Raw genomic sequence first — 16,383 nt, forward strand, 5'->3', positions numbered from 1 at the left:
TGTAAACTTTAAATATTGTCATCCGAACAAATAAATTGATGATAGATAATATTATAAAACTTTCCCAACAAACGCAAGCAGAACCTACCAGTTTTACCAAAAACTGTTGATGAAATCAACATAGATGGTATTTGGGCACGTACTTCCAAAGGTGACCCATTTCTGCTTACAGACGACAACACAGTTTGGCGTTTGTTAATCTTCAGTACTCAAAAGAATCTAACACACTTAGCAGCTGCAGATATCATATATGGTGATGGTACATTTTACTCCTGTCTGAGCCTTTTCTTCCAACTTTACACATTTCACGCAATGGTTGACTGCGCAATGTATCCACTGGTACACAGTTTACCTTCAGCCAAGAGCGAACTAGTATACACAAGGTTCATGACTTTACTCAAAGATGTATGCCACCAACTACAACATGTACAACTTCAGCCTACCACTATCTTCCTGCACTATGAAGTCGCCATTCGAAATGCAGCATATTCTGTATTTCCTGGAATCAACTCAAAAGGCTGTTTTTTTCCACTACACACAATGTATCTGAGAAAAGCACAAGAAACAGGCATTCAGGTTCCATACAAGAAAGACAACAAAATTCATCAACTTGTACGCTGTGCCTCTGTCCTTCCACTTGTACCTACTGCTGAAGTCGAAGGTGTGTGGTTTAATGCCCTAACCGACATAGATCAGATTGATACTAGCATCAACTACACGCCCTTTACAGACAATGTAACAACATACTGGGTCGAACAGAACAGTCACCTTTGGAACATGTCCAGCAACCATATCCAAACATCTTTAAACTCATAAAACTACTGAAACATGATGAAGCTTTCAACGCCCTGACCATGATCCAGTATGCAGCCGGTAGGAAGAGAGTGACCCAAAAACGAAAGTATGTAGAAATCAACAACAGATAAGAAGAGCTTAAGCCAGTATAGTTAGATAATCCTGAGGGCCCTCCTAATAACTATATCAATGCCTTCGGGAACATTGGCTAATGATCAGTAATTACTTTTTACCTGAGTTTTTAATTCACACCTGACATTGATCACAAGCTCAGAATAATATCTTAAAGAAATTAAAATTCCCTGACAAGTGTATTCATTATTTAATTACTTTTCAGCAAAGACAATCATCAATTCTGATTTAAAATTAAACCTTAATCATGTTAATTTTATCTAAGTAGAAAAAAGTCTTTTTTCATGTGTAACACATATGCTTTATTTACTATGTAATACGCATGCATGAAGTTGTCTTCAGCAAATTAAATATTCAATCGTAAAATGCAAATTGATTTCATGCTAAAGTAAACGAATGCAACTATTATCTGTTATATTCAAACACTTTTAAAGGTAATAAAATTAAAAAGTCGGTGATTTCCTGTCAATTTGATAAACAAAACGAATCCCGGAAATGAATCCGGAATTTTCCGTACTTTAATATTATCTTTAACTTCCGGTTTTAATTTGGTCAAATCGAAAGAAACGGTTGCAATGTCTGAGAAATTAACCATTTTGAGTCATTAAAATCATTTTTATTTTAAACTGTTGAATTCCCTTAACTGTTCTTGAAGGTTTTTAGAAAAATGATAAGAAATTTACTTGTAGTAAATGCGATGAAACAGCAATTCAAGTTCGTTGATGCTATGAATCTAGTTTGACATCGACATTGATGACGACATTTTGAAAAGGGGCACCAACTTTTCAATCATCTAAAAATGACCGAAATTGTGTGAAAAAATTTCCGGATCCTTGCTGTGGATTAAATGTTATTCGCAGGATACCAATTTTCATGGATATAGGTTAACCACATATTTATAGGTTCAAAGAAGTGCAAATTATCTAATGGCTGGTGTACAGACTTTGACAAAATCACAAAATCAAATATCCTTTTTAATTAATCGATGAAAATTGCTATCAACAAAAATAAATGAATCCACAGCATCACATAATGGGTTGAATATCTTTCAAAACACTGTCAGCTGTTGCTATGAAAACAGTAGAGACATGTTCAAATAATTACAATAATGTGCATTCCTTTCTGGTGATAATTCACTGACACCATATGTTATTTAAAAAATGCAAAATCCCCAATTGCCACAAGAAATAATTGAGCATCAGTCAGTTGCGCATTGAACCTTTAAAAAATATAAGGAATTTTTTTTATTATTTTTTAGATAGATTTGGAGAGTGTATTTGGTTATCATCAGCTGTTTCCAGAAGAATTTTACCAGATTACAGTCAATTAGAGAGATTGTTTCAATCATCAGAGAATATAGTACAGGAGCAAAGTGAAGTAAGAAATGTCTATAAACATGTAAAATACAGTTACTGTGGATTCATTTGTTTTCGTGGATAGAGAAAAAAAGACACTTCGTGGTATACGTAAATTCGCTGTTTAAAAAAAAAATGTTTCAGACACATAAATTCATGTATCTGTGTTTGAAAAATGATAAAACAAAAGATAGAAATTCATTGAAAATGGTTTGAATTGTGATAATCATAGCTTTTAAATTCGTGGTTTGCTGTGACCCATGAAACCCACGAAAATTGGTATACCACCAAAAAAAAAAAGATTCCACAGTATTCCAAATATTTATACCTATAGTTGTTTTCTGGGTTAGGTCTATTTGACAGTTCTTTCATATTTGGCATAAAATTTGTATGGGTTACTCCATTAAAATGTAAGTGGGAGGGTAGGGATTTTCAAAATATCCCTATAAGGGATCATAGATTTATTCTTACGAGCAAGCTCCGAGCATGCTCGGAGGATGCTCGGAGCTTTTTAAGTAGGCTCTTCTCAGCAGTTAATGTGACAATAATTATCATGATCCATTAAGATGTCAATCAAATCTACACTACTTCTATGATAAGGAAAGTAGAGCATTATAGAGGAAGCTCCATAAACACCTTTGTAAACATCTGGTCTATTCAATTACATTTTGCATGAAACTTTACAAAACTATAAAATAGGTTAGAAATTCTTCAACAGTGCTGTGTAATGCTTGGAAAGAAATCTCAAGTCTCCACAAAAAGTAAAAGTCATTTAAATATTTTCTTATTATATTTAATAATCATTCTTTTTTTTATAATAAAAAAATTCTTAAATTTTATAATTAGATGATATGATTTAAAAATAGTTTGATCAAGATTCAAATTATAAATAACTTCAAGTCTTAATCAAAGGTTCCATATCTAGTTATAACTGTCTATCTCTAAGATTTTAAATAGTTTTACCAGTTTATTTCATGGGGAAAATAACCAGATGTCTGTGAAAAGTTGTTAAAGCTAGTAAAACCTGTATGAATGGACACCCATAAAAATAATATTAACAGAAGTTACTTATTCATGATATAGAATTAATATTTGAAACAGCCTCGTTTTCAACATAAGTTGTATAGGTAATTTTGAAAATTACTTGTTTAAGTAATGCCCTTAACTAAACATTTGGTAATATGTTTTTTTTAAATAGCAAACTAAGCTCTTTTATAGAAAATTATGGCTACTTTAAGAAAAGTTGTAATTCATTAGTGGAAGCTTGGTTTGAGGGGGTAATACCACCATTGTTTTCCCTCTAGTACGTCTCTCTTTACTTGGCATTCTTTTTTTAATTGTGCAGATTTAGCTTTGTTTTAAATAAAGAAATACTTGGCATGAGTAAAATTATTTTCCCCCTATAAGTCTTTGTTTAATTGTCATGATTGTTATATTTCAAAAAAAATGTGCAGAATTTATCTATGTTTTAAATAAAAAAATACTCGACATAAATAAATGTCCTGTACTACAGTGAAAATATAGCATAACTTTTCAGTGCATATAAGAAAGTAAACATCACCAGAAGTTAACCAATCAAATTCTCTCCCCCTTTTTTCCCTGTAGAATATAGTATATTTTTATTGCTTTGAAACACCCAAGAAACATGTTTACGACTCAAAAAAACTTTTCTGCAATGAAATGGAGGGTTAATTTCAAACAACTGTCAAATTAAATGGAATATAAAAAAAGATCAACCCTTTCATTTTTCCTTTTTCGCATGAAACTGAATGTACTATGTTTTGGTAGTATGGTTATAAATCAATTACCATAGTTTGTGTCTTTGATGACTTTTATATTTCATTTTATATAGTATAAATTTAAAATATATTTATATTTCAAATATAAAATTTGAGTGTTTTTTTGTATCATGTGTATTGAAAAAGAATAATTATTAAGAAAATGTTTTAAAATCATTTTCCTTCTGTGAAGACTTGATACCAAGCATTGTACAGTAATATTGAAGAATTTCTCATCTATTTTATAGTTTTGTAAAATTAATGCAAGATTTGTTTGAATAGACCAGGTGTTTACACAGGTGTTAATGGAGCTTCCTCTATAATGCTCTACTTTCCTTATTATAAAAGTGCAATAGATTTGATTGACATCTTAATGGATCATGAAAATTATTGTCACATAAACTGCTGAGAAGAGCCTACTTAAAAAGCTCCGAGCATCCTCCAAGCATGCTCAGAGCTTCCTCGTAAAAATAAATCTATGATCCCTAACCAAGAACCATTTTTTAGATAATTTTGCATAATGGTAATAGATGCATACTGAAAAAAGACCCATGACCCAAGGCTTCCAAAACGGTCATATATGCCGGACATTTGTATAATGTCCGGTAAAAGTCCGGCTGGGCAAAGCATGAAACGGTCATCTACTTTTTAGTTTTCAAGGCTTTAAGAGACGGTCATTTTAACATAATTCGCGATCTTTTTGACCCAACGTTTTGCCTTTAACAGCCACACATTTCCGGTCATAAAAGTGACATGATCATTAAGTACTATCAAAACAACCCCTACTTTAATACCTTCTCATTTTAATCAAGGCTAATTAGTTGTCAAACAGCTGAAATTTACCTGTTCAGGTGACAGGTAAACTATTTTGAACCGGACATTGATCGGTCAATTTTCTTACATTTCAGCGGTTTGCATCTAATTAATTTAGTCAAAAGTTTTAAATTATCAGAAATACGTTTACAAATATGATTTGATGAAAAAATTAAAAAGGTGAAAATGAAAAATCATCATAACCACGTTGTTTGAACCTAGAGACATGTCTCTGTTTGAACTAGTACATGTGTGCGCATGTGCCCAGGTGTGAAATTTAATTATGCATCCTAATTTCTTCAAAAAATGCTTAAATTGTCATTGATACCTTTATCTCACGTTTATTTCGAATATTTTCTTGAAGAAATAACGTAGAAAGAGCTACTTCCACTCATTCACGCTTTGCAAATGTACACAGAATTTACGTATCCGTCTCTGGTCCATGTTTTACCATTGTCAAGATAACATCCGGTATAAAAATGAAAGTAAAGTTTTTGACAACGTTATTTTGCATAAATAAAGAGTCTTAGGCAGATATAAGTACGCTGATGTTGCACACTTCGAATGATGCACTGCCAATTTAACAGTTTACGTCAGAACTTCGAATTTGAATCAAAGAAAGTTTAATATCGGTTTTTTTTAATGTCAATCATTGGGATGGCCAACTCGGCAACTGATTACCATAATTGCCTTTTGTTTATTTAGTCTTAAGGGATTAAAATCGGGATAATATATAAAATGTCAGGCTGGCTAAAAATAATTTTGGAAGCCCTGCCATGACCCACATTCAATAATTAAACTTCTCTTCCCACCCTCCCACATACATTTTAATTGAATAGCCCTCATAAAAGAAATGTGAATGTGTGACATTTAAAAATTTATGTTGATGAAACAAGTTAATAATGTACTGCATCTGTTAATGTACATTCATTTTCAGATAGTTCTATTGAACTCAAAAAGTAGAAGAAATATAAATCTGTTCCTGAGTCGTATGGAGATTGGACCAGAGGAGCTGATACAAGGGTTAGAGCTAGAGAATGAAGACAGCTGTGATATATCATTACCAACACTACAGTACCTGGTTAAAGTATTACCTGAGAGAGAAGAGGTAGAACAACTATTTGTATCTTAGAATAAAATAGTGCAAAAGAGAATGGTGATACATTAAAAGGATAAGCAAAATCAGCAAAAATACTGGGCAGTACAATAGACCACAATTTAACCACCAAGACCTGAATGAATGACTTCTGTAATTTGATTATTGCAAATTCCTTAGAAACCATAGTAGAATCACTTCAGTGTATTGCTTATTTTTGATTATTTTCATATTCAATTTTTAAACACAAATCTGTATGAAATTGTTCATTACTTCTGCTGTTTGTTAACTTGAAATTGTTTGACCTGAGACAAGTATTTTCTAAATTGAATTGTGCTATGTATAGTTATTAATTCATTTTGTTTACTAAGTACCTTAGGGTTTATTTTAGAAGTATCTTAAAAGCCATGGAAATAAAAAAATTGAAAGGATATTTCCCATTATTTCCAAATTGGGAATGATCAAATTTGTACTTTTTCTCCAATATTCTTTAGATAAATGATTATATGTTCCTGTTTGCTAGCAATGGTATATCTAGGTGAATTTAAAATTCAGTTTCTCTGTTAATTACACATTTTATTTGCTTTTACAGATAGGTATGTTATTGAGTTATGAAGGAAGACGTCTGGAGTTAGGCATGGCTGAACAGTTTATTCTCATGTTAGCAGATATCCCTGACTTTGAAATTCTGATTGAAGGTCATTTAATGATGGCAGAGTATAACAAAAGTATGGAAAGACTGAAGAGATCACTTAATATGATGGTGGATGTCAGTAAACTTATACTCGAAAATCCACATCTCAAGGAATTCTTCCATTTCCTATTGAATGCAGGCAACTTTCTGAATCATGTAAGATTTTATTGCAATTGTATATTTTTGTTACATACTTCAAATTCACACACTAACATTATGGTAAAAAAGTGTTGAATATTTTTATCCAAACTCTGTCTATGGGGAATAATAGATGGACTATATAAATAGATAATTTCGGAATAGCTTGCAATTTATATGTACTAATCTTAAATTGCTTTAATTGTTGACAATAGAATCTATAAATATTCCAGTTGTGTGGATCATACCCCTGACTTTATTTAGGGGAGAGAGGATGTAAAGGTATATAATAATCACCCTGTCCATTCGTCATTTATTTGTCTGTTCATGCATGTGCCTTTTAAGCCTAATAGGATAAACTGGTATTGATGAAAAGTTTAAACAGTATTAGAACAGTACCTGAGGTTGTGCCTTAAGGAATATAAGCCTTGTCCATAGGATGTGCATTAAGGAATATAAGCCTTGTCCATAGGATGTGTATTAAGGAATATAATCCTTGTCCATAGGATGTGCCTTAAGGAATATAATCCTTGTCCATAGGATGTGTATTAAGGAATATAATCCTTGTCCATAGGATGTGTATTAAGGAATATAATCCTTGTCCATAGGATGTGCATTAAGGAATATAACCCTTGTCCATAGGATGTGTATTAAGGAATATAATCCTTGTCCATAGGATGTGTATTAAGGAATATAATCCTTGTCCATAGGATGTGTATTAAGGAATATAATCCTTGTCCATAGGATGTGCATTAAGGAATATAATCCTTGTCCATAGGATGTGTATTAAGGAATATAATCCTTGTCCATAGGATGTGTATTAAGGAATATAATCCTTGTCCATAGGATGTGTATTAAGGAATATAATCCTTGTCCATAGGATGTGCATTAAGGAATATAATCCTTGTCCATAGGATGTGCATTTAAGGAATCTATATAATCTTTGTCCATCATATTAAAGGGGAGATAATGGAATTAACCTTAATCAGTGTATTAAAAGTATTGTGTGGCAGGGGTATTTTTTGTGAGTTCTATTGCAGTTCTAAACTATATTGTAGGACTATGTACAAGGAGAAGCAGCAGGGTTTAAGCTATCTAGCCTGGACAGAATGGTAGACGTGAAATCATTGACAGCCAATCATTCGTTTCTCCACTACATGATCAAGATGGCACAGGATCTTGACAACACACTATTAAAGTTCCTCCAAGACTTCCAGTCATTGGATAAGGTTGCTAGGTATAATAGTATGATATACTGACACATCCAACATAGAAAGTTGGAGTTATATTCTTTTGTCTATAATAGCAGTTGAACCAACTACCATTATGGAATCAAAATCGTAGTATTGCTTTCCAATACTTGCAAAAATTCAATGTTTAATTCTTAGTTCCTACTGCAAAATGAATGCATTCTTTACCCTTCAGAGTTTGATTATAGTCTGTTTGACTTGTATATAGTTGCAGCAAAAAATTCTTAAAAATCCATTTTTTCAAATCATTATTTTTTTCTTGATGTATGTTGATATATGATATATACAAACTCTAACTATTAATTCATAATTTTTGGTAAAACTTAATAAGTCAAAGTTCGTATATATATCATATATTAACATACATCAACAATGATCAAGAAAAAAAATAATGATTTAAAAAATGGCTTTTTTATAAATTTTTTCTGCAAATATATAGAAGTCAAACGGACAATATTTATTATTATAATTTTTTATGTTTTTAGCACATCACTGAATGATTTAAGGAGAGATATAAATAGTTTCAGTAAACAGATGTGTAGATTTATACAACATCTTCAATTGGCTGATCACAAACTGAAGGACAAGTTCAACAAATTTATAGAGGTAATATTTGTAATGCTAGGAAGTGGACACTTTACTATTTAATTGTTATTTTTTTGCCCTTTAATTTCTGAAATTTTTCATGGAAACCAGCATGATTTATGAGTTCACATTTCTAAATCGGGTCTTATTTCATTATGATTTTCTGGAATTCAACAAGCTCTTTAGGAAAGCTGTAGATCTTGGAACAAAGGACTGACTTCAATTTCCAAAACTGTTCATTGTCATGAATTGTTTCATTTACATATTCATATATGAACAAAACTGATGCTGTTTATCTTTTATTTCCTGGGTCAAATTAACTCCTCCTTGTCCGTTTTTGTCATCAAAAATACTTTTTTGGTTTTTTTCTTTTTATTAAAAGGGTTTTTAAAAATTAGCATAAGCATATGATAAAGATATCTTTATTGCCCCCTGCGTAACACGTTGAGGGGGACATGGAAATACTGGGCGTCCGTCTGTCTGTCCCTCTCACGGGTTCAATTCTTGCCCGATTTTTATAAAACTTATAAAATAGCTTAATATCAGCAATATCTCAGACAAGTTCTATAATGGTGGCCGTTCGACTTTTTTAAAAGAGTTATGTCCCTTGGAAATATTAAATTTATGGAAAATGGCCTTGTTAGCGCTACAAAAAAAAAGTGTTTTATTTAGTTATTGCCCTTGTACCTTGGATAGATAAAATATGTGCAAAGTGGGGGACATTGGAACTCTGTTCTTTTATTGGGGTATTGATTTTCTTTAATGGTTACCCCTTGTTATTAGGTTGCTTTCTCTTCAATGTTTACCCCTTCTTCATAATGGTTGTTACTTTTTCCCCAGTTAAAATCTTTAAGATGACCACATGTTTTCTTTTCCTTTCAGACTGTGAGAGCAGAACTGATCATCATACAAGCCACAACACTACAGTTAAGGAGCCTATCAGAAAAAGTTGCTGCTTATTTCTGTGAAGATTTCACAAACTTTGACCTTGAAAACACATTCAAAATCTTACAGAAATTCTGTAAACAAATCAGAAAATGTCAAATGGTAGGTACTTATTGAAAATATCCAGTATTGTCGGTTCATTTATATATTTTTAACAATAACTACTTGCAGAATTTGAATACAGAAAAATAAATAAGAGACTTGACTACAAGTTAATTTACAAATGAGTATAAACCCCTAACGGGAAGGATTGTGCCTGATATTCATATGATGAAGACATAATCTTTCAATCAGTTTAATTGAAGTCTGGAGCTGGCATGTCAGTTAACTGCTAGTAGTCTGTTGTTATTTATGTATTATTGTCATTTTGTTTATTTTCTTTGGTTACATCTTCTGACATCAGACTCGGACTTCTCTTGAACTGAATTTTAATGTGCGTATTGTTATGCGTTTACTTTTCTACATTGGCTAGAGGTATGGGGGAGGGTTGAGATCTCATAAACATGTTTAACCCTGCCGCATTTTTGCGCCTGTCCCAAGTCAGGAGCCTCTAGCCTTTGTTAGTCTTGTATTATTTTTAATTTTAGTTTCTTATGTACAATTTGGAGTTTAGTATGGCGTTCATTATCACTGAACTAGTATATATATTTGTTATGGGGCCAGCTGAAGGACGCCTCTGGGTGCGGGAATTTCTCGCTGCATTGAAGACCTGTTGGTGGCCTTCTGCTGTTGTCTGTTCTGTGGTCGGGTTGTTGTCTCTTTGACACATTCCCCATTTCCATTCTCAATTTTATAGTACAATTGAATTATTAGTGTTTATCCATGTGTAGTGTATATTCCATCTACTATACTGTGTATTCATTATTATTTGTTGGATACTGGTTTTTGTGGATTTGGTGTGTACATGTGAACCATGAGTTTAAATGTTCAACGAAGTACAAATTTTCTATAGGCTTGTACATTGACTTTTGTAAAACCATGAAATCAAATATCAATGAAAATTTAAAAAAATCATTATCCACGATAATTGGTAACCACTATGATAATTAAATCCGCAGTATACAGTCAAGGGTCAACTTTAATAAGTTATTAGAGAAATACATTTGTTATTGTTGACTTAAAAAATCCAAAAACTGGGATAAAATGCATATTACATGTTTTGTTTTGTTAAAATATATACAAGTTCTATTGATATTATTATTTTCTATTTGCATACTAAACTTTAGAAAGATATAGGGTGCCAATCATGCATATTGCATCTGTATTTACAGAAAAAAATATACCTGTTATAACTTAAGGGTGTTATTACAGTTACTCTACATCACTTCAAAGCCTTTGTCTATCATGCTTAATCACAATGTATTTTAATTTATTGTAATAAATAATAATCAGAGCATAAAATGAGATACTGCGCAAGCATCCAAGTAATTCCCAAGTGTCCAATTTTAAATTATATGCCTGTAAAAACTAAGACTTGTTATAACAGCTATAAAGTTTATCACTTAAAAGCCTTGTCTCAATGATTTACCATGGTTGATAAAAAATGATTTGATTTAATTGGAAAATGAGTTATCCAGTCTAAATAATATAAACCTATAATGGTTTACTTTTATAAATTTTGACTTGGATGGAGAGTTGTCTCATTGGCACTCATACCACATCTTCTTATATCTATGTATTAAGTTTATGTGCAAAGTTTCAAGAATTCCCAAGTTCCCAATAGAAAGTAAAATATTAAAGATTTGTTTTAACAAATAACAAACATATGTTACTATAGATTAAGATCATTTTAGGAATAAAGAGTAGACAACTCATGAAATTATCCATAATAACACATGTATGTTATTTTTCTCTAATAACTTATTTAAGTTAGACCCTTGACTGGTATATGGGTATATAAAATATAACTGTTTCTTAATCTGTAGATGCCTTACCTTGTCTGTTTAATCTTCAGATTTAGCACAATGCAACATGTATATGGAGATAGTAGGTACATGGATGTTAGCAACAGTAGGTCACTGTAAGCCTTCAACAATGAGCAAAACACATATAATATAGTCAGCTATAAAAGGCATGACAAAATGTGAAACAATTCAAATAAGAAAACAAGCAACCTTTTTTAGGCTTATACTACAACAAAAGATTGAATGAGTTAAGTAGGTGGTTACTTCTATCTTTAGTGGTTGCACAATTCAGACAGTAGTATTTAGTCTTATTTAGGACATATTTGGCCTAAATATACTATTGCAACAGTTTGTCGTCACAACTTCTCTGAAACCACACAACAGAATTTCCTGTAACTTTGTAGATAATAAGGACATAATATGTAGATGTGCATATCCACAAGAAATTATTATCAGTTGATTTTTGTAGGAGTAATGAGTCTTTGAACTTAGGAATCTAGCAAGATTTTGTTTGCCCAATGACAATGTGGGGGCGTGGGGTATGTGAGCCTGCTCACAAAGGTTCTTTAATTATTCATGCGATTTTTGTCTCGCCTTGACGGAGTCAAAAAGCGAGACATAGGTATGCTGTTTCCAGCGTCGGCGGCGTCAACAATGTATTAGTTTGTGATTAGGTCTAGTTCATGGTGAACCACTAGTGGTAGGTCAATGATATTTGGTATGCAGTTGTATTAGCATTGGCAAATCTCATTACCATGGAGATTATTTGGCCCCGCCCCCTCAGTCAAGGTCTATTGACTTTGAAACTTTTCATAGTTTACATGAATTAGTTTGTGATTAGGTCAATTTATGGGGAACCACTAGTGGTAGGTCAATGATATTTGGTATGCAGTTGTATAAGCATTGGCATATCTCATTACCATGGAGATTATTTGGCCCCGCCCCCTCAATCAAGGTCTATTGACTTTGAAACTTTTCATAGTTTACATGTATTAGTTTGTGATTAGGTCAATTTATGGGGAACCACTAGTGGTAGGTCAATGATATTTGGTATGCAGTTGTATAAGCATTGGCATATCTCATCACCATGGAGATTATTTGGCCCCGCCCCCTCAGTCAAGGTCTATTGACTTTGAAACTTTTCATAGTTTACATGTATTAGTTTGTGATTAGGTCAATTTATGGGGAACCATTAGTGGTAGGTCAATGTTAATTGGTGTTCAGTTGTATAAGCATTGGCATATCTCATTACCATGGGGATTATTTGGCCACCCCTGATCATGGTTCATTGACTTTGAAACTTTTACATAGTTTACAAGTTAATGTTTGTGTTTAGGTTTGTTTAAAGGGAAAGACTTATAATAAGTCAATGGTATTTGGTATGCAGTTGTATTAGCATTGGCACATCTCATTCCATGGAGATTGTTTAGCCATGTACCTTCAGTCATGGTTCATCGACTTTGAATATTTACATAACTTAAATGTTAAAGTGTTGCTATTTTATAATTTCAACATTTGCATTATCAAAATTACAAAAAGGCGAGACATATCTCTGTGATAACAGTTTATTTCTTATATGGTGTGAAGGAATTTTAATGCCCTGCCTACAATAGATTTGGAGCATATTGCTTTCTGATATGTGTCTCCTTCTGTCTGTTTGGTTGTCTGTTATTTATGTCATGAATTGATACACCATATCACTTCTTTTCCATTATAAATCAGTCTTTATCCATTTGTCTTCATTTAGGACAATGCAAGCTTTCAGAAACAGTCACACTTAGCCAGGAGGAAGAATGAGCAGCTTAAATGTACCTTCAAAAACAGATTAATGGCTTTAGAATTTGGAAAAGATGCAGGTAAGTCAAAAGACCCATCAAGTTAGCTCACTTATTTCTATTATTTGCAAATGAGCTGCTGTCATAACATTCCAAACTCTTTGAAATCTTCAAAGACACAAAGCCAATTTAAAAAAACATTAAATTGCTAGACTGATTTTAGACAGAAGATACCATGAGTTGGTCTAAAAAATTTATATTCAATCTTTATCTAGTGACCTGCATTGTCATCTTTTATATTGTTATAAACAGATTATATACATGTGGAGTAAAACAAAACACTAAATAACATGACTCTCTCCCCCCTCCCCCTAAAAACAAACCGAGCTGAACATTTTTAAATTCCTTGGTAATGAAGGCTTATGAAACCTGGCCTTGAGGTCATAAAACTTTCGAGTATGACTATTGTACTCAGACTCAGAAATCAACCAATCAAAACACTGGAATTGTTAGATCTTAGGGAAACGTTTCTGTATTAATCATTATGAAGAAATGGGACTTTCGACTGATATCTAACAAAGATCGTTTCTTGAAAATAAGTGTTTAGTCAAGATTTCTAACAGATGCTAATGTAGAGGATAGTTCTTTAAGGATAACCTTCTTTCTCCAGTTCAAACCAGTTAGAGTGTGAACGGTCCTCAGATGGTATCTTTTCAAGAGAAATATGAAAGATGTTGATGATGGTTGCACAAAATTAAAGGAGTCTCTTGCACCTTTTATAATTGTAGTTCGAAAATAAAATTTATGCACAAAATTTAATTATTGATGTTGTTTTGGTGGCTCAGTCACTATTGGGAAAATGGACTTCTAATAAGTCTTGCCTTTTTACCATAGAAAAAATTGTATAAAAGGCATCCTTTCAGTTGTTTGATCATCCTTTCTCTAAGGTAAGATTCACTGTGATACCCCAACATAAGCAACTTCACATGATTAAGGAATGATATTTTGTCAGCATATATACACTTTTATTTATAATATTTTGACAATTTTACTTACATTCTTAACATGAATGACCAGGTGTAAAGTTCATACCAGGTGTAAAGTTCATATTTAGCTAATGACTGTTATCCTTTTCACATAAAAAGGTTGATGGCTCTACTAATGAGGTTACACAAAATGAGTTGAATCTGTAAAAAAACCTAAATCAATATCCAGTATTTATTTTCAGGAGCAAGTTCATCCATACTAGAAGATAGAAATAAAGTTCTAGAAAAAATCTTAGATGATTTACACCGTGGAAACTTTCGTCCTGTTATCAAATCAGAAGTCCATACCCCTGATACAATAGAGCTGGACCCCTTTGAGTTTAGTAACATCAGTTTTGTAGAGAGTCCATATGTATTGAGACAGCATGCTGGTACCTATGTCTCAGAGGAGGATATCTTGTCACCTACAGAGTTAGGCATCAGACCGAGATCAAGTTCAGGTATGGTCATTTATGTTTGTTTTGAAAACCGTTTATCTTGTTATTGTAGGCAAAACTTTGCAAAATTTTATTTGAATAGAATAATCTGAGCAATCTATTGATATTTTTAATTGTAAGTAACATCATTATGTTAAATGGACCAAAAATATACTAACGGAAAAAGTAAATTGCGCCTTCTAAAACACTGCCTTAAATTTCAAACTTAAAGTGTTTTGTGGAATAAGGTGTGAAACATTTCTTTTAATCTCTAATCAAAGAGGAAAGCATTGTTTTTCATGAAAGACACCATTCCTTGCAGTCACAAACAAACGAAAAGTAAGAATCTATATGCTAACAGAGATTTGAGTTTTAGTACTTCAAAGAAATTTGCTAACAGACATTGTATACATTATTCTGACTTAATGGTGATATGGTCTTTTTGATTTTGTTAGATTGGATATCGATTCATTTTTGTCGAGCCTGCGACTTTTGTCGCAGAAAGCTCGACATAGGGATAGCGATCCGGCGGCGGCGTTAGCTAACTTCTTAAAAGCTTTATATTTTAGAAGATGGAAGACCTGGATGCCTCATGTTACGAAGTTTCCGTCAGTCACATGTCCAATGTCCTTGACCTCATTTTCATGGTTCAGTGACTACTTGAAAAAAAAGTTCAGATTTTTTGTAATGTTAAATTCTCTCTTATTATAAGTAATAGGATAACTATATTTGGTATGTGCGTACCTTGCAAGGTCCTCATGCCCGTCAGACAGTTTTCACTTGACCTCGACCTCATTTCATGGATCAGTGAACAAGGTTAAGTTTTCGTGGTCAAGTCCATATCTCAGATACTATAAGCAATAGGTCTAGTATATTCAGTGTATGGAAGGACTGTAAGGTGTACATGTCCAACTGGCAGGTGTCATCTGACCTTGACCTCATTTTCATGGTTCAGTGGTTATAGTTAAGTTTTTGTGTTTTGGTCTGTTTTTCTTATACTGTATGCAATAGGTCTACTATATTTGGTGTATGGAATGATTGTAAGGTGTACATGTCTAGCTGGCAGGTGTCATCTGACCTTGACCTCATTTTCATGGTTCAGTGGTCAAAGTTAAGTTTTTGAGTTTTGGTCTTTTTTTCTAATACTGCATGCAATAGGTCAGCTATATTTGGTGTATGGAATGATTGTAAGGTGTACATGTCTAGCTGGCAGGTGTCATCTTACCTTGACCTCATTTTCATGGTTCAGTGGTCAAAGTTAAGTTTTTGAGTTTTGGTCTTTTTTTCTAATACTATATGCAATAGTTCAACTATATTTGGTGTATGGAAATATTTTATGATCTATATGTCAGTCACGCAGATTTTATTTGACCTTGACCTCATTTTCAAGGTTCATTGCTCAGTGTTAAGTTTTTGTGTTTTCGTCTGTTTTTCTTAAACTATAAGCAATAGGTCAACTATATTTGTTGTATGGAAGAATTGTTAGCTGTACATGCCTGCCTAGCATGGTTCATCTGACCTTGACCTCATTTTCATGGTTCATTGGTCAATGTGTAGTTTACTTGGTTAATGTGAAGTTTATGTGACAGTTGTAATAAAGCTTTATATTTAGGACTATCAACATAATATCAATGATTAGTAAAGAAGGCGAGACATTTCAG

General features: G+C 32.6%; 1 protein-coding gene across 1 annotated transcript in view; it reads left to right on the forward strand.

Annotated features, from left to right (window-relative positions):
- Window positions 1-16,383, forward strand: part of LOC127714540 (inverted formin-2-like) — a 28,343-nt gene that overhangs the window by 9,076 nt on the left and 2,884 nt on the right. Inside the window, exons 8-15 of the mRNA XM_052220620.1 lie at window positions 2,186-2,304; window positions 5,811-5,981; window positions 6,562-6,819; window positions 7,860-8,038; window positions 8,537-8,657; window positions 9,519-9,683; window positions 13,233-13,341; window positions 14,489-14,746. Coding sequence (XP_052076580.1) covers window positions 2,186-2,304; window positions 5,811-5,981; window positions 6,562-6,819; window positions 7,860-8,038; window positions 8,537-8,657; window positions 9,519-9,683; window positions 13,233-13,341; window positions 14,489-14,746 — 1,380 coding nt within the window. The remainder of the gene's footprint in view (window positions 1-2,185; window positions 2,305-5,810; window positions 5,982-6,561; window positions 6,820-7,859; window positions 8,039-8,536; window positions 8,658-9,518; window positions 9,684-13,232; window positions 13,342-14,488; window positions 14,747-16,383) is intronic.

Source organism: Mytilus californianus, unplaced genomic scaffold, assembly GCF_021869535.1.
Source record: "Mytilus californianus isolate M0D057914Y unplaced genomic scaffold, xbMytCali1.0.p SCAF_9, whole genome shotgun sequence".
Lineage (NCBI taxonomy): Eukaryota > Metazoa > Mollusca > Bivalvia > Mytilida > Mytilidae > Mytilus > Mytilus californianus.